Source organism: Fusarium venenatum (genome assembly GCF_020744135.1).
Source record: "Fusarium venenatum strain MPI-CAGE-CH-0201 chromosome Unknown EDB82scaffold_4, whole genome shotgun sequence".
In the NCBI taxonomy this organism is placed as follows: Eukaryota; Fungi; Ascomycota; class Sordariomycetes; order Hypocreales; family Nectriaceae; genus Fusarium; species Fusarium venenatum.
Window position 1 is genome coordinate 1,591,074 of NW_027072132.1, and position 17,449 is coordinate 1,608,522.

At 49.2% G+C, this 17,449-nt stretch overlaps 5 protein-coding genes across 5 annotated transcripts; 2 read left to right on the forward strand and 3 right to left on the reverse strand.

Annotated features, from left to right (window-relative positions):
- Positions 1 to 1,800: 1,800 nt before the first annotated feature.
- On the reverse strand, positions 1,801 to 3,059 carry EDB82DRAFT_512306 (uncharacterized protein). The gene has a single exon (XM_025737350.2). It carries the CDS (start codon positions 2,837 to 2,839, stop codon positions 2,201 to 2,203), a length of 639 nt encoding a protein of 212 aa, XP_025592220.1. The 5' UTR covers positions 2,840 to 3,059; the 3' UTR covers positions 1,801 to 2,200.
- Positions 3,060 to 5,473: 2,414 nt separating this feature from the next.
- On the forward strand, positions 5,474 to 7,275 carry EDB82DRAFT_295351 (uncharacterized protein). The gene is made up of 2 exons (XM_025737351.2): positions 5,474 to 5,855; positions 5,921 to 7,275. Exons 1-2 carry the CDS (start codon positions 5,610 to 5,612, stop codon positions 7,115 to 7,117), a joined length of 1,443 nt encoding a protein of 480 aa, XP_025592221.1. The 5' UTR covers positions 5,474 to 5,609; the 3' UTR covers positions 7,118 to 7,275.
- EDB82DRAFT_295355 (P-loop containing nucleoside triphosphate hydrolase protein) lies at positions 7,213 to 11,846 on the reverse strand. Its single transcript, XM_025737352.2, has 3 exons — positions 11,412 to 11,846; positions 7,967 to 11,360; positions 7,213 to 7,908 (listed from the first exon to the last, which is right to left on the reverse strand). Exons 1-3 carry the CDS (start codon positions 11,581 to 11,583, stop codon positions 7,308 to 7,310), a joined length of 4,167 nt encoding a protein of 1,388 aa, XP_025592222.1. The 5' UTR covers positions 11,584 to 11,846; the 3' UTR covers positions 7,213 to 7,307.
- Positions 11,847 to 13,328: 1,482 nt separating this feature from the next.
- Positions 13,329 to 15,515, forward strand: EDB82DRAFT_435936 (Alpha/Beta hydrolase protein; the record flags this gene model as incomplete). The annotated part of the gene is made up of 1 exon (XM_025737354.1): positions 13,329 to 15,515. One exon carries the CDS (start codon positions 13,329 to 13,331, stop codon positions 15,513 to 15,515), a length of 2,187 nt encoding a protein of 728 aa, XP_025592223.1.
- Positions 15,516 to 16,005: 490 nt separating this feature from the next.
- On the reverse strand, positions 16,006 to 17,314 carry EDB82DRAFT_512313 (ATP11 protein-domain-containing protein). Its single transcript, XM_025737355.2, has one exon. It carries the CDS (start codon positions 17,177 to 17,179, stop codon positions 16,172 to 16,174), a length of 1,008 nt encoding a protein of 335 aa, XP_025592224.1. The 5' UTR covers positions 17,180 to 17,314; the 3' UTR covers positions 16,006 to 16,171.
- Positions 17,315 to 17,449: the final 135 nt, after the last annotated feature.

The following is a 17,449-nucleotide window of genomic DNA, read 5'->3' on the forward strand; positions in this document are numbered from 1 at the left end:
CTGGTCGCCGGAGGCACAAAAAGCACTACTTTAGCAAAGACTAATAATAACTAAAAACTTCTCAACTTTGGAATCATTGTGGCGGCGGGCATGATGCCCAGAAGTAGGCAAGTTTGCGAAGGAATTGACATGCAGATGGGAATTCAAGATGATCTGACATCTTCATTTCGCGGCTCGCGCTATCTGTCGATCGAGAATGAGGAATAGCCTTCTTCTTCCCACTTCAGCTTGCTAACTGTAAACTGACCAACTAACCAACTAACCAACCACATACTAAACTCAAGTCATACAGTAGTCAACTTGGCATCTGAGAGGTTTTGCCCGGGGCTTCCTTCCGACGGACCATCATCAATGGGTAGGTATGCCTGTCTGTCGGCAACCTATGAGTGAGTGATTGATTGATAGACACTCGGCGGGTACAGCACCCCAAGTCTCTCTATCTCTACGTCTCAAAGCCGACAAAAGTCGGTATAATAGATGATCATTCATTTATCCTGCCCGCCCAGGAACCGACCTACCTACCGTACATATCCCGCCTTTTCGTTCCCACCAAATAGAGAACGAGAGAATCCAGTATGCACCCGAAAATCTGCATGTCACCAGATGCGGCTCCCGTCAGATCTACTGTGCCATCCATGACCCCAAGTCAGACAGTGACAGCAGCGCATATGCAGCTCGCCAGAAACGTACGGAACTTCCTATTCCAGTGGACTCTAGTTCACCTACGACTACTGGTCCATCAGCTGTGCAGGGTATGGAGAAGGAGAAAGAAACGCGGCAGAGTTGCCCCCTTCGGTGTTGTTGTTTTCTTTTTCGTAGAGGAGGGTTGAATACCAGTAGCATGGGTGCGAGTTGCATACAACTGGGTTGACTGTGTATGAGAGGGTGTGGACATGATGGAATGACCTACCCGTACTCTACTCTGGTCTACATTGTCAGTCATCATACAGAGTAAAAGCTGCATTAATAATCAACATGGACAAGACTTTTTTTTTCTCAATGCAGAGAGAAAGAGGTACTACCCTAATTTAAGAATGAAGGAAGGAAAAAGTAAGCATCATACGCAAGGGTACATGCATACACGCGGTAGTTGCCGATCCTCGGTCCTATGTTTTCTTTTCTCCCACGCGAGTAACGCTTCTGCATCTTGTGGAGAGACAGAGAGAGAAACAACTCCGCTTTAGCTTGTATTCAGAGAGTTCATTGGAAAGCAAAAGCGACATGAACGGAAACAATGGTCCCGTCGGCTAACAAAACAAGTTAAAATTGGGAGACTGTATCCGTACTTTGCTTTACACTGCTATGTCATCCTTCAAGTGTGGTTACACGCATCTAATGCACTGCACGAGGCACAAGAGTCATGTGTTGCACAGCGCAACATACATAATACAGGATAACGCAGCACCATGCATTGGTGGTACGTATCTACAGTACAGAGTACAGTCTACAGCATGATACATACTGCACCTCATCGCATATCCCAAGACTTTGTCTTATTACCAGGGTTGATGAATGGATCAACCAATTGAGTATGTATGAATTCAGCACGAGCCAACCTCACGACATGATCATCTCAGCTCATGCTGTACACTCTAGACTTGACTCAGATCAGAGGAGAATGTTCCATCGCTTCAGTATTCCCGCTTACTTGCTTTTCTGCACAGGTGAGAAACGTAATAACCAGCTTGCCAAGCCAGACAGTGTGCCAAATGGCGAGCCACATATCCACCACCACATGCATATGTACGCATATACATACACATATATGATCACCAAACACACTTGAACACATTGACATGTGTCGTCATAAAGTAATTTTAATTCCAACTCTATCAAGTACATAGTATGTATGTATAGAATTGAACTGACCAGAACAGAACACTCTCAACTCCGCAACTTTCCGAGGGCGGTCGCCTCCCGGTTCAGAACCAAACAGCATATGCGTGTCTACAAACACGAACACATGATGCATTCAGAAACTCCGCGCTGCTATCCTATGCTATCCAATGGCCTGCCAGGAACCAAATTGCTACACAGTAGCCTGTCTTGAAGAGAAGATCGCCTTGCCACAAGAATCATAACCTGAAAAAAGTCTCCAAACGTCCGTCCCCAAAGAACAAAAAGGTATCATAAGAAGAAGTGAAAATCCGAAATCTGCCAAGAGACAGATCAGATGGGCCTACTAAATGCCAGGCTGCATCTAGAAGAGGACAACCATGGCGGCGACCATAGCAGCACCGAGGAAGCTGGAAGAGGCGATGAGGCCACTGGCACCGGCGGTGGGGACGCTTGAAGGAGCCTCAGGGGAGGCAGGGGGGGCCTCGTAACCAGGCTTCTCGGGAGTACCGTTGCTGGTAGGGACAGGCAGCTTGGTGGAGTGAGAGAAGGGAGCAGTAGGACCAGCCTTGACGGTTGTGTTACCAGCGGGGTAGTAGGTGGTCTTGGGGAGAGGCGCCTTCTTGGTGGTGACAATGGTAGGGGTGTTGACAATGGTAGGGACCTCGTGGTGGCTGGTTGTGTTGACAACGGGCTCGTAGGTGGTAGGAGCAACGTAGACTGAGGTGGTAGGAGCAACGTAGACAGATGTGGTAGGCTCGGCGGGAACCTCAGGCTCAGCGGTGGAGGTAGTAACAACGACCTCAGTAGAGGTATGGGTGCGCAGAGGGCAGTCGGTCACTGTGGGGTTGCACTGCGTGAGAGTGACAACCTGGGTAGTGGTCGAGGTGAGGGTAGTGGTATCCAAAGCAGGAGGAGCGTAGTCCTGGGCAGGAGGGGCGTAATCCTGAGCAGCGGCGACTGAGGCGCCAGCGGCGGCAATGAAGATGCTAGTGTAGTGCATTGTGATTGTTGTTGTCTGAAACGAACTGTAGTAACTATGAAGGATCGTGAGGTGATTCTTGTTGCGTTGAGCAGAGCAAAAAAAGACTGAAGAGTGCAAGGCACAAAGAATGTTGTCAAGAATCGGTTAAGGAGAGTGATAGCACAAGGCTGAAGATGTCGTCAAGCGTCAAGAAGTGAGATGAACCAGAAAGGAAGCAAAGCAGTCGTCTGATGCGGGTGTCGAGCGAGACTTGTAGTTTTCGCAACATGAGCGGGACCTAATTTCTGCTCATTAAAGCCAACTTCCGACCCCTGTCCGTCTAGTTATTAGACCCTGGGTGCGTTGTCACCTCATTATCCCCAATCGATTGGCATTGTTACCGTCCCTGAAGCTTATGATTTAGCCCCGGCATCCAAATGGGTTTTCGCAGGTGCCACCACACAACGGTACCTTGCATCCAGAAAGCCAGTCAGTGATTGGACACAGACAAAGAATACAACCCGGTTGAGGATCGGTCAGAGCCTTAGCAACTGCACTTTTGACTGGTTTGTTCCTGAGCTAGATGCTTATCCCCGTCTAGCTTTCCTCTGGCCCCAATCCACTCCCTGCAAAGAAACATTGGTCTTTGGCAAACGGCCTTCAGCAGCGTGGTCTTGGCCAATCAAGTGTTGCCAGAATTGCAGGGACGTGTTTTGCTGGTGCCACGATGGAGCCTTGACAGCGCAAAGACCATTTATTTTTGCATCTTCTCCCCTTTTTCTTTTGCGTGGTTTGTTGTGAAATGGACTGGTGGCAGGAGTCGGTGTGGATTGGTCGCCAGAACGTCTTTGTGATTTGTGTGGCAGCAAAACTGCTTGTTGGATGAGTCAAGAAACAAAGAATTTTATGGAAAACTTTTTGACCATTGTTTCAGTCATTCTTTCTGATGAACGGCAGAATCTGGTCGCATCGCTCGATGCAACATTCTCAGAGGTCTTATCTGGGACTAGGACACAGACGTCTCATTCAACCAGTGTCGCATAATGCAACGCCTGGGTCAAGGCTATGAAACAGCTTGCTACAGCGCATGAGCACCATTGGCAGAAAAAGTATCCTGCCGCGAATAGATTAATTGGCCATTGAGAATACCAAGTCGGAACCGCACGAAAGCAAACTAGAGAGTGTCACAAATGCCTCGTCGAAAGAGAGTACAGAGGGCTTCAAACACTGCGAACAACTCAAGATCGCAGACCAGTCAGAATCCATGGATATCAGTCGGACTTGGAAATTACTCCGAAAGCCAAGATAGAAACCCAGTCGAAAACACAGACAGCTAGCCAGGGGCGGATCCTTTGTTATTGTGAGCGACACAACTAATGGAAATGCAACTGCATTTTGTGCTAATTAAACAGCATGATATCCGTAGAAGTGTACCAATACACAGCATTAATCAGAGCAATGATATGGGCGAAAGAACAGCGACTGGCTGACGAGGTTAGGACCCGAATGCAAGTTGCCATGCCAAGATGCAACTATCATCTGGCAGTGTCAATAAATAGATTTCGGCTGGGGTTTATCACCGACACGAGATTTTCGTTGTGTAGGTACATAGTATGAAGAGGATTTGACTTGGCTTGCTTGGGAGTAGATTGCCGGCTAATTGCTGGTGCAGACCAACCGCTTGGCCGGCTGGCTATCTTTAGATCATACAAAGACGGCCTCTAGTCGTCGGGATGGCGTTTTAAGCCATATCACGGGAAACCAATTGCGCTATCGTCCACATGATCATTCATTGCTGTTGAACGATTCCGAATTGGGTTGGCGCGTTCGTATATGTCTGTGAGTGGCCGTCAATGGCGGCGAACAAAGGCGATTGTGCGCTTTTCAGTGCATCGTGAAGCAGGGTAGATTAGAAACGATGGTAATGGAATGAAAGAATAGAAGATGAAAGAAGAAAACAGAACTGAAAGACGTCGAGAAAGGAGACGACAAAAGGGAAGGGAGAGCTTACGACATGGTGGAGAAAGCTCTTTCCATCAGCCTCACTCTTATGTATGTCACTGTAAAGCACAAAAAGAAATAAGACGTCAAGACTTTTAGGCCATATTCACTTGGGAATGTCTTGGATTATCTCCGTACAAGGTTGTTACTTTTATTTCCATTTTATTTTTGCTTTTTTCTCAATCATGAGATGGTCATCGTGGGTGCGTTGCAATGGACGCTCAAAGATTCAGTGGGTCGTCCAGGGGAAATTAGGGTCACGAGAGCTACGGATACAGTGTAAGAAACACGAGCAAAAGAAACCTTCAGATGGTGAATGCCTCAACTGAAAGACTCAACCAGACTTCTGAACAACTTCAGCCTTCTCCTGAATTAAATCATCATACATACTCAGGTACCGACATTAGGGTGCTTTCCTGCAGCAAACTGACAGCAAGCTGTCCATCCATTGCCCCGCCCCCGCATCATGCCTCCAAGTTACAGCACTAGATTCGCTAGATTGTTCCAGTACTGTAAGGAGTTCCATGGGCTCTCCTATTTCTGAAGCAAAAAGTATTTCCGCTAGCGATTAGTGAGACATTGTACATGTACATTTATTAGCTGCTTACGTAGCTCCAGTTATGCAAGCCATCTATCGAGCATCGTCACCCTGACAGGTTGCTATGAAATCCAGTCCAACTCAACCGTCATCCCTATCCCGTCCATCCATCCATATCCACTCATGCGAACAGTACCCCTGAAGAACAACTCACTTTGCCATCAAATCACACCAAACCAAACAGAATCAGTATCTGACTGTTAATACAACATGACAAACTACTTAAACGATCCCGCGCTTTACATCTACACCTCGCTGACTGCTGGCTCCGCCCATATTGTCACGGCCACATCACGTCTCGAGACCATCCTACGCGCGAACCGCATTCCCTTTAAAGCCATCGATATCGCCGTCGATACAAAGGCTCGTCTACTATGGGGTCGAAGAGCCGGTAAAGATGGAAACGGCCGCGCGAGGAAGCTCCCTGCCCTGATTCAGGAGGGCTGGGTTGTGGGTGTACGACCAACTTTCCCCTTGGTGTAACCATGGATCGCATAACTGATACTTGTGGCTTTTTATAGGATTACCTCGAGATCGAAGAATGGAACGAACGCAGCGAACTTAAGGAGCAGGTCAAGATTTATTTCGACGAATACACCATCCCGTCGATAAATGACAAGCTTCCCGATGACTCCTTAATGCGACCAGTCTACCCCATGCCTAGCAAGAGCCCGGTTTCCCCTGCAGGAATCGCCATGATGTCTGCAGTTGGCGCTGCCGCCGCTGCTGCCGCTACCTCTCCAAAACCCGTCCCTACCGCGCCTCCGCTGCCTGCGACCAAGACAGCAACATCCGCAACACCAAAGGTCTCTACAGCGCCTAAGACGGAAGCGAAAGCCTTACCTGTCCGATCCGTCGCCGATGAAGCTGCGGCGAAGGCTAAGGAGCTTCGCCTAAAGAGTCTACGAGAGAAGGTTCACGGCAAGGATGGCGAGAAGAAGAAGGATATCGCGAGCACAAAGGCAACCGAAGAAACCAAATCGACTACGGAAACCCCTATCTCGATAGACAGCAAGATCGACGGTATTCAGTCGCCGACATCTGGATCATGGGCCGAGACCGATGCGGCGCGAAATGCTATTCAGAGCCCAACAACCGGTACCTGGAAAGATGGTCCCTCAAGTTCGATCCCATCCCCGAAGCCACCCAGTAATGAGGCCAGTCCGGAAGAAGCCAAGGCTGCTGAGGTCAAGACGGCGATAAAGGAGGAGCCTGAGTTAGAGAAGAAGACAGAAACGTCGGATAAAGGAGATGAGGAAGACGACACCGAATCTGACTCTGACGAAGATGACGAGGAGGACAGCGATGAGGACAGTGACGATGACGAGGATAGTGAAGATGAGGAAGAGGAGGAAGTAAAGGAGCCTGAGACTGCTGTACCTGCTGACAAGACTGTGGAAGAGACAAAAGAAGAGGCTAAGGAAGACGTTAAAGAGGAGGTTAAAGAAGAAGACACGGCAGAGGTCAAGGCAGAGACCAAAAAGGAGTCTAAGAAGGACCCAAAGAAGAAGGACTCCAAGGATCCCAAGAAGGATCCCAAGAAGGCATCGAAAAAGAGCACCAAGGATCCCAAGAAAGAGTCCAAGAAGAGCTCCAAGGACGTAAAGAAGGAGACCAAGAAAGATACCAAGGACGTAAAGAAAGAGGCAAAGAAGGACTCGAAGAAGGATTCAAAGAAGGAACCCAAAAAAGAGCACAAGAAGGAATCTAAGAAATAATAGGGGCTAAGAGTTGATCATCACAAGTTTTCATTTGTTATAGATGGGGGGAATAGTGTACAGAGTCTACTTCAAACTCAACCAAGATACCATCCTGGCGTTAATACCTATATATAAAGATCAAATACCCAGTCTCCACTCTAGATCTCAATATACATGCCTGTTTAATACCGAAATATTCCATCTTAGATTAATATAGTCCTTCGTCATCACTGGCTGTTCCATCCTGGAAGCCCATAGGTGCCTTTCCCTTCCCCTTGGACTGTCCGTTCATATCATCCACCTCATCCTCTTCGTCGATCTCGTCGTCACTGGTCAATGCAATCCCTTTGCCTTTGCCCTTACTGGATCCTGACGCGACCGCTTTCCCCTTGCCCTTGGACGATGTCGATGCTCCTGACACCGCCCGTTGAACTGGTACAGGCTTATCATCCTTCTCTTTTTCTCGAACTCCCTCAAAAGTAGCTCTGACATGCTCATAATGAGCCAATTCGCCAGCGCTGACACTAGGAATAAGCTCGTCATTGGCAGCAAGGAAGTCTTGTTCCTGAACCATGACGGCGATGTCCTCTGGCGTAGCGTAATGGTCAAAGTAATAAGCTGTTGAAATAGGGTGGTGAGTTTCTGGGTCGGCGTTGATAGCGCGAATCTTGTTGTCTACTGCTGTAGCCTGGCGTGTAACCGCCTTGAGCATTGCATCACTGCACAGAGCATAGAAATCGGCACCAGTATAGGTGAACGGGAGTTTCTCCGCCACAGATGCGAGAGAAACGGACGGATGAAGGGTGAATCTGCAAGTAAGTTAGTCATTTTGTTATGGTTAGACACGAGGGCGATTTGTAAACTCACTTTCTGGTAAGTGCTTCAAGAATGGTTTGCTGCTTATCGTTGGTGTCGGAAACACCCAGGTAAAGCATCTTGTCGAAGCGACCAGGACGCAGAAGGGCAGGATCCAAAAGATCAGGTCTGTTGGTAGCGCCAACGACGAAAACACCGCCGCCTCCGTCGTCCCCTCCAGACATGCCATCCAGCTCTGCCAGAAGCTGGGAAACGATACGGTCCATAACACCACCACTGTCTCCTTGGTTGCCACGCTTAGGAGCCACGGAATCCAGCTCATCAAAGAAGACGACACAGGGTCGAGCATCGCGAGCACGCTGGAACACACGTCGAACGTTGGCTTCAGACTCTCCAATGTACATGTTGAGCAGCTCAGGTCCCTTGACGCTGAAGAAGTTGAGGCTGTATTCGGTAGCGATCGCTTTGGCCAACAATGTCTTTCCGGTTCCAGGAGGGCCATAAAAGAGAATACCCGATCGCTTCTTCATTCCCTTTGCAAAGAGCTCGGGGCGTTCAAGCGGTAGTTGAATAGTCTCAGTAACGGCCTCCTTAACGTTGTTCAGACCACCAACATCGTCCCAGGTAACGTTGGGAATCTTGGGCGCACCAATAGAGTCGGAGAAGTTCTTGCGAGCCGCTTCAACGGCAATCTCAAAATCACTCTTCGTCAGACAGCGGGCAAGAGGCCCACCCGCAACCTGCACATCACGCACGGTTATTATGGTGCTATCGTGCGTATTCTTCGCCGATAGTTGTTCCAGTCGTGATTGCTGAGCGATAGACGCACGCTCAACTACATCAACCAAGTCGCCAGCAACAAGTGCAGCAGTCTTGAGGGCGATCGAATTGAGATCAATAGACGGCTCAAGACTGACACCCCTGTCGCTTATGATAGTTTTGAGAATAGATTCACGCTCTGCTTCGTCGGGGGCTGTCATTTCCAACTCATGCGTGAACAATGCTCGAACTCCATCAGGTACCTTGTCAACCTCGTTCGTTGTAGCAATCAGAACTCGGGTGTCTTCGAGGATTTCTTTGATTGTCGCCTCAATACGATCAGCAGTGAGAGCCTCGATATGCTGTACCAGCAGAGCACAGCAGTCAGAGCCACAACTCATAGCGCGCTCTGCCCTTGTCCTGAGGAAACCTTCGGTCTTGACATCGCTTCCACTGCCGCTTCCTTCGCTGAGGATATCGTAAGCGTCTATAGTATAAGTATGCAGACCCATATCGGAACAAGCGCCTGACGCTAGAGTGGACTTTCCAATATTTCGATGCGTAGAAGTCAATAAAACCGCAACGGGGGGCATCTTCAGGTGGATTGCCCTAGCGCTCGTAGCAGCTGCGATCAGTTCCCTCAGCTGGCGTCTGAGAGGTGACACATAGGGTAGTTCAGGCTCCTGGATAGGGGCTGGGGTCGTTTCCGACGGCTTCTTGGGTGTCTTTTTCAGGCCGAGATAATACTGCCACGTGCTTTGCTTGATGCCAGGAATTCGGCTTGTTTCAAAGCCCGAGCCATGCATAGCAACAGACGAGCTATCAATGCATGCAACTGATCCCCAGAAAGCCTCGGCACTTCCGTCCTCATCTTCATCAGACTTTTGAATTTGGATATGACCAACTTTGAACCACGCGACACTGTCAAACTTGGAAGGCTGTTTTCCAGTCTCCTGACCACCAACAGTGAGCGCCATCACATCGTCCACTTCAGACCCTCCAGCACCGGGCATCTCCTGCAGTGTACGGCCAAGCTCGGCGTCAACTGGAACAGCGATCAGGTCTCCGCTTCGAACGAGACGGATTTTCTGAGCAAAATAGCGCTTCAAACCACCCAGAACAGCAGTTTGGAAAGCACGTTCTGCGGAAATTGGAGTGCGAATGTGATGGATAGTAATGTCCCGAGCATATGGTGGTCTGGCTGCGCTTGTGAATCTGGGAATTGTCCCCTTCCCTTGATATGACGCTTTCTTCAAAGGCGCAAGGCGGAGGTAAGGCGCATCGTCGAGATTAGCTAGGAGGATAGGAGACGCATAGGCAGTAGGGCTAGCAGGCCGTTGGATTTGCGACTCGAAAAAAGACAACCTTCTCTCACCGTGCTTAGCACTGGGGATCCTTGTCATGGGGCGTTGCGAATAGCCCTCAGGGAGTCCGTAGACTCGAACAGGTCGCCATTTGGCGGGTTCGGGTTCGGCTTGTCCAAAGCTTCCCAAACCAAAAGCACCAAATCCATTTGCAGGAGGTTCTTCAGCGGCTTCAATCCTGACCCAATCTCCAGAGAAGCACCCGATGCGACTTAAAGATGTCACATCAACGTAAATACGCGCTTCCTCGTCGTCTTCTATTGATGGCTTTGGGTGTAGAATGTCTCCGGGGATCTGCTCCATCAAGCCTTGCGCCTTGAATAGGCGGCCTCGGGGCCTATCTGGTCGAGCAGTAGTCGCAGTGAAATTTGAGAAAACAGAGCCAGGGGTTGTGATTCCGTTCGTCTTTCTACCGCGAAGCGTTCCCACAGTCATTGGCGTTCCAGGCTGTAGAGTCGAGACACCACTAGCATTGGTTGTTGGTAACGTGGGCGCCTGCAAAGAGATCATATCGTCCATAGAATCGTCTGACAGCTCATCCTCGTTCTCAAAATCCGACATATCTGGCTCCGTCTCGGTGGCTGATTCCATATCTTCTGTCATCATTCCTGACTTATCGCGATCCTCGGCAGCAGAATAAAATTGATCTGTACTGGTATCATCTTCGTCCTCGGGTACGCCATTGAGCTGTTGGCTCGCAGTCATGGAAGCAACACGGCGGATCTGCTTGGTATGGACGCGGCCGCGCATAAGAATGATTTTGGTCGACTCCGTCAAGACACCTTGAGCAACAGGCTCACACAGCATGATCTTTCCGGGATTAGGAGGCACATGGGTGAGTGGGTGTGGTGGCAGAGGAAGCGGAAACAGATCACCGGCGTGGACAACCTTGAGACTGCTCAAGGCAGCCCTCAAAGAAGCCACAAGCCGGTCATCAGACGTCGAACCGGCGCCTTTTTCCTTGGAGCTTGCGGGATGATCTCTGTAGAAATTTCCCTCTCCATTTTCGAGTCTCTTTGTCAATTCGCTCTCCAGGCTCACGAAGACGGTCTCGAGAGGTACGGGCGCAACGTCGAGGACCAGAATTTCGATTCCACCGCGGCTGTGGCTCGATAGCTTGGATGGCGCAACTTGTTGCAGGGTAACAGCGAAGCTCTGCAGTGAGGCAGAGGACGGTGAGAACCGGACTGTCGACGGCGCAATCGCGGAAGACTCTATAATTGGTACAATCGACCACGGGCTATCGGTAGGGTTCGCGTTCGGTTGCCATGGAGCGATCGCAATGTGATGGACATCTTCGGTGGCGCCTTGGTAGAGTTGAGCTGGGGTCTCGTTCTAGTATGGGTTCGCATTGAATGGTTGAATTGACTTACCGTTAGCTAGGTGAGGGAAGAGGTCGCGGAATATGTCTTCGGACACAATGCCGACATCGCTCTTGATATGATCGTCGAGGATGAGTTTGGCAGCGATGGCCGGTTTATCTTGACGACGTCTGCGATTTTGTCGCTTGATTGAGGTGGAAGCTAGTTGCGAAGACGACGCCATTTCGCGCGCGGTTCAGGCTTGGAGGTATGTTGGTAGATGGCGGTAGAGAAAGAGTACAGGTAGAGGAAGCTCGAATCGCAAGCGCGGGGATCACTGCATTGCTCGTAGCAGCTTTCCAATGAGTTAAATGGCAATTACTGAGTAAACAGACAAAGAAACAAAGCCTTGGGTATACAATTGTATGTAAACAAAAACAAAACCGTGAGGGGATGAAGCTATCCTGAGGTTAAGAATAAGAAATTGGACGTGGCTTCCCTTCTCTTTCGGCAGCGGCTCAGGACGACCGAAGAGCCAGTGGCCTGCCTCGGCTTCTGATCTGAGTTGGGGTAGGTACAACGACAACACGGGGTCGCTGCCGCCCCGAGGTACGTACCAAGACCGAGTTGCCCGAACTCCGTGCTCGGGGGAGTTGAAGCCGACCAGGGTATTAAGGCTATAACTTTTATTTATTATATTTTGTTAGCAGTTGGAGAATACTTTATTCAATGGGTTTGGTTTATATCTTTCAATCCGGATTGTTATTATATAGTCACCACCTCGGTACCTATCTTGTTGCTAAGCTTTACAGTTTAGTTGATCCAAGCGCTGGAGACAACAGACGAATATCAGTCAGCGGCTCCATGTCATGCTCCAAACTCCAGACTGGGGTAACAAAAGCCAAGTCCAGGGCTGATAGATGGGTGGCGAGACCCTGGTGCTGTACTGCACATAACCTAGACCTGACATCTGGAGAAACGTAACACAAGACTAGTACAAGGACAGCTGGATGCCATGTTGTCTCATGGCAGTGTGGTACAAATCAAGGATCATGTATTCAAGAAGAGTATACATCAATAATGCGTTTCTCTGTTGTGTAATCGATCATGCCCCTAACTGCTTCAGTAAGTAAAATGTCAATATTTACGTATAGTATTCATAAGCATCATCGTGGATGGCATCAAGACACTTAATAGCAACTGTACATACATCTCTGTTTGCAAAGAATACAAGCCACTGACATGATTCAAATGTCATATTCATCATCAGTTCTTGGCCGTTGGCAGTGCAGACTTAAACTATTTCAGCAAGATCATCCAGAACGACATCTGAGATTAGTTAGAGTTCGACCCCCTTTTGACAAATTAACATTTCACATGCTTTTCAGCAAGGATCATCCATCTCCCATTAAAGTCACAGTTCCCGCCACAAATCCGGCTGTCTGGCCAAAAATCTAGACCAAATCTGCCCATGACGCAACGCGCTCTTGTTAGTGACCATTCAGAACTGGTTGTCCTGTCACCTCTGTCTTAATAACGCCGATTCAGCCTCCTTTACCACATTTGCAACGCTTCTGTTTTTCTATCATAAACCAGCCCAGAAAGATTGGGGACTCTGCTTCTTTATCACACCAGACTAATACACCGCAACACAAGCGAGGGCGACATCAATAATCGGTCTAAGCATTGGGTGACCTGTTCGGCGCATTTCAGAATTTACCATCTGATCCATACTTCCCATGATCCCACTCCTCCACCCAGATCCTTGATTTCCTTCTTGAACTGCATTGGCGATCTCCGGTCTAGATTTATATTCTTATCGGCCCCTGTCAGATATGCGAATATTCCCTGCAAGATAGTTTTTCTTGCATAACAGAGAGACGCTCATTTATTCAACGGCTTGACCTCAACGACCACACTTGTCCAGCATTCTTTTTTGACTGAGACTTGGTCAAGGGAGTTATTTAATATTCTCTCGACACAAATATCATGACGCAACAATCACAAGGCTCGTCGACTACGACACAAGAACAACAACAGCATCGTCATCATCCCCGAGTTCTAGGCCACAAACTAGCTGAAACAGCCGTCCAATTCTCTCACCAGGCCGAAAAACTCTCTCATCAGGACCCGACAGAAAGATCCGGCGTTGCTGTCGAGGCGCAATTCGTTACACCTCACGATCCAGTCATCGTTACTTCAGATGGCAACCGACTCCCTGGTGTGCCCTTACAAGAAGCGCATAAGCTGAATGCGCTCCGTGAAGAGCTTGAGGGCGAGCCCAAAAATGTTGAGATCAAAAAGGGTAACGAGACTAAAGAGAAGATATCAAACGTCGAGAACGCGGAGCCTGAGCAAACCAAAGTTGTTCAGATACCGTCTGAACACAATGGCGCATCACTACAAAAGTCGGGCGGTGTCGATAGCACATTGCGACGGCAAACACCCCCATCTCACACAAATCCTCTCTTCCCTCCATTGCCTCTGTATGGCCCCCCCAATGTGCTGCGCAATCTTCAATGCATGTTTTTCCGCATTAGCGCATTCTTTCTCAGTCTGGCGTTTCTCGGCGTCATCGTCTTGGGAGCCTTGTTTACGACAATGCCTATCGTGGCTAAGAACATTTGGTATCGGGTGACATTTCGCAATCCTGATGCCGACAGGCCATTTTACGAGGAGGAGAGGCAGAGAGCTCAAGCGAGGTATGAGCAAGAGAGGGCTTGGAAGCAAAAATCGCATAATGGATCGTCATTGGACCAGGCAGAAGCAGCTGAAGAGTTCCCGCCGACTGAAGGCGGGCCAGATCCGATCATTTGCGATGTCGCATACTATGCGCGCAGAGTTGGCCTCGATGTTGAGACGTTCGAGGTCCAGACTGAAGACGGTTTCATAATTGACCTGTGGCACGTCTACGACCCTAAGGAGTACACTGAGAAGGAAGCAAGCTTGAGGTCCGACCAAGGTCCCGAAGTCTTTCAGCACCAAAGAAGGAAGCTCAAGGACCCGTCGCAAAAGCCCAAGTTTCCGGTATTACTCATGCACGGCTTGTTACAAAGCTCAGGTGCCTACTGTTGCAACGATGACGAATCCCTTGCTTTCTGGCTTTGCAAATCTGGCTACGACGTGTGGCTCGGAAATAACCGTTGCGGATTCACTCCCAAGCATGCGCTGCTCGAGTACAAGGACCCAAGGATGTGGTGTTGGAACATCAGACAGATGGGTGTTTTCGATCTGCCTGCCTTGACATCAAGAGTTATCACCGAGACGGGGTTCGAAAAGATTGGTCTCATCTGCCACTCCCAGGGAACGACTCAGACATTTGTCGCATTGGCCAAAGAGCAGCGACCCGAACTGGGTGAGAAGCTGACAGTTTTCTGCGCTCTCGCTCCAGCAGCCTACGCTGGTCCTCTCATTGGCAAGATGTACTTCAAGTTCATGCGCATCATATCACCGGGTCTGTTTCGGCTTATGTTTGGTATTCATGCATTCATTCCCTTCATGATGCAGATGCACGCAATCTTGGACGCACGTCTATACGGCTGGCTTGGCTACAAGGTGTTTTCTTTCCTATTTGACTGGACCGATGAGCGCTGGGACCGAGGCCTTCGTAATCGCATGTTCCAATTTGCGCCGGTTTACGTCAGTGCCGAGTCAATGCGATGGTGGCTTGGTCGCGAGTGCTTTGCAAAGCACAAGTGTATCTTGTCTACCAAGGAGACTGTCAAGGCCGAGGAACATATGGACGCCAAGTCGGATGGACGACCCATGACACCCCGCACATCATCAGCACTCGAATCCCATCGAAAACAACCTAAAGGCTCTACCGCATGGTACAATGAACAAGCACCGCCTATGGCTCTTTGGGTGGCTGGCAACGATGATCTTGTTGACGGAGAGAAACTGCTTCGACGATTTGAGAAAGGTCGCGAGCCACATGTTGACCTGGTTCACAGCAAGATCATTCCCGAGTATGAGCATCTAGATGTCATCTGGGCTATGGATGCAGTCGATCAAGTTTTCAAGGAAGTTCGAGAGGTGTTGTGGAAGACGTGCAATGCACGCGACATTTGTCGAGTCCCCAAGGGTTGTGAGAATGTGGAAGCACGAAAACACAGCGTAAGTGTTAAAGAAGAGGTGCTAGATGAGTCCCAGTCTAGCAGCAGCAGCGAGTTGTAAAAGAGAACTTGGAAAGGGAAAATACATGATACAGACGAATCAATACACGCAATAGAAGAGATGGACAAAGATACACAAGGAAGGCACATTAAAGGAGTTGATATTTGGGTATATTTGGATCAGGGTTATCTTTCTATACACCTCTGCTTAAAATTTTGGATACCAGCATTGTCGAGATACTTCTGGTTGGGTTTCAAATTTTGGCAATGGTGCTGTTTGGAAGGGCGTTAAGGTGGATGCGAGATAACATACACTTATCAATAGCAGGGAATTGAAGAGCGATTCGTAAAAACGACATATGAGCAACGAGATCTAAGTTATATTTATTAACTTTGCGCTCTACACATGACTATGTGTTGCTATTCTACTGCTACTCTTTTGCTTTTGGAAAGAAAGAATTTAAATCAGATGTGCCATAGTTACCTTACATCATCGTCGACATTGAAGGCAGTCTTGTAAAAGCTGGCTTATGAAGCGAACAAGATAGAAATCTTTTGACAATGAAGAAGTATTATGTCAAGTAGATTGAATTATCGTACGGTATCTATTTATTTTACAAAAATTGATGGGGCACGACTGTTGTTTCGCTCTTATACATCGTCCCTTCACTCTACCATGAGGTCAAAATTCATGGTCACAGTATTCATGTCCTCTGATCAACCCATGCGCTCAGCCTCTTCCAGAAGCCTGTCAACGCTGAATCTCCCATCACCAGCTGCGAACCAGCCCAGCAGCTTCTTTCTCTCCTCAGCCCTTTCCTTGCGCTCGCCGCTCAACTCAGCGCTCTCGCTTTCCCATCCGCCATAGAATCGCTGAAGAGACATAAGAAGCCACTTGGCGTTCTCTGGTGTAACACCCCTGTCAGGCAGGACATTGCCCTGCATGAGAACAAGACCTCGGTCATCGGCGAGATCCAGGTGGTGTGTAATGGTGGTGTGAGGCTGCGCAAACTCGCCTCGGTTCTTGTACTCCGCGAGTTGAGTAAAGAGGACAGTGCTTGTCTTGGACTGGGCGTCAAAGGTCCATTGCAAGAAGTGAATCTCGGCACCTTGAGCAGGGTGCGGCACGGGAAGGACAAATTGGGGGGCATTTCGTGCAGCATCCTCCATGACCTTGTATGTAGACGTCGGGATCACGGCGCAGAGGTTCTGCTCAGATGAAGCATGTCGTAGACGCCAGATAGCTGTAAGCTCCTTCTCTGGAAGCTCCCGCACCTTGGGAAGATCAATGATGTCATTTAGTGTCTTGATAGCTGGCTTATCCGCGCCGGTTGGTGGAGGCTGTGGAGGTGATTTGGGAGCATCGCGGGGATCTTTGTTGGGTTGGTCCTGGCCAGGAGGAGTGTCCGCGTTGGGCTGAACAACTGGAGTTTCGGGTGCTTGTGGAATGGTTCCAACTGGAATTTCGACAGCACCTTTGCGGCGTTCGGCATGGATCTTATCGGCGTAAGCGGCCTTGAGCTGGTCGATGTTCTCCAGACCTTCTTGTTGAGCCTTCTGACTGAGCTTTTCTCGGTACTTCTCTACGACAGCCTGTGAAGGCTGGGTTGTTGCGAGGAAACGAATATCGTGAACCTGGGCCCATCGTCGCTGGTTGACAGCTCGAGTGGCTCGTGATGGAGCGGCCATAAGCCGGCGAAGGGCTGGAATTCGTAGTGAGGCCATAGTGAGAGGTCAATTGAGTCGATAGAACCACTGTAGGATGCGTCGACTCGTCTCTGTTGATTGTATTCTGAGGTCGATGAAGGAGAAAGATTTGATGCCTTTTAGCAAGGACAAGGGTCAGCCACTAAAATTCCCGAGGACTGTCGTCATGTTACTGACCTATGGAACTTGGTGGGGCCGCGCTGTTAACGGAATGACGGGGGCATCTCCGACCCTGGAGTTTGGCCGGCTTCGGAGTTCTGAGATCTATCAGTGTATGATGACAAAGAG

Coding starts and splice junctions, on each gene's coding strand:
- EDB82DRAFT_295355 (XM_025737352.2), bottom strand. CDS start 11,583: ATGGCGTCGTCTTCGCAACTAGCTTCCACCTCAATCAAGCGACAAAAT. Junction 11,361..11,411: donor CTTCCCTCACCTAGCTAACG/GTAAGTCAATTC, acceptor ACGAGACCCCAG/CTCAACTCTACCAAGGCGCC. Junction 7,909..7,966: donor CTTGAAGCACTTACCAGAAA/GTGAGTTTACAA, acceptor ACTTACTTGCAG/ATTCACCCTTCATCCGTCCG.
- EDB82DRAFT_295351 (XM_025737351.2), top strand. CDS start 5,610: ATGACAAACTACTTAAACGATCCCGCGCTTTACATCTACACCTCGCTG. Junction 5,856..5,920: donor AGGAGGGCTGGGTTGTGGGT/GTACGACCAACT, acceptor GGCTTTTTATAG/GATTACCTCGAGATCGAAGA.
- EDB82DRAFT_512306 (XM_025737350.2), bottom strand. CDS start 2,839: ATGCACTACACTAGCATCTTCATTGCCGCCGCTGGCGCCTCAGTCGCC.
- EDB82DRAFT_512313 (XM_025737355.2), bottom strand. CDS start 17,179: ATGGCCTCACTACGAATTCCAGCCCTTCGCCGGCTTATGGCCGCTCCA.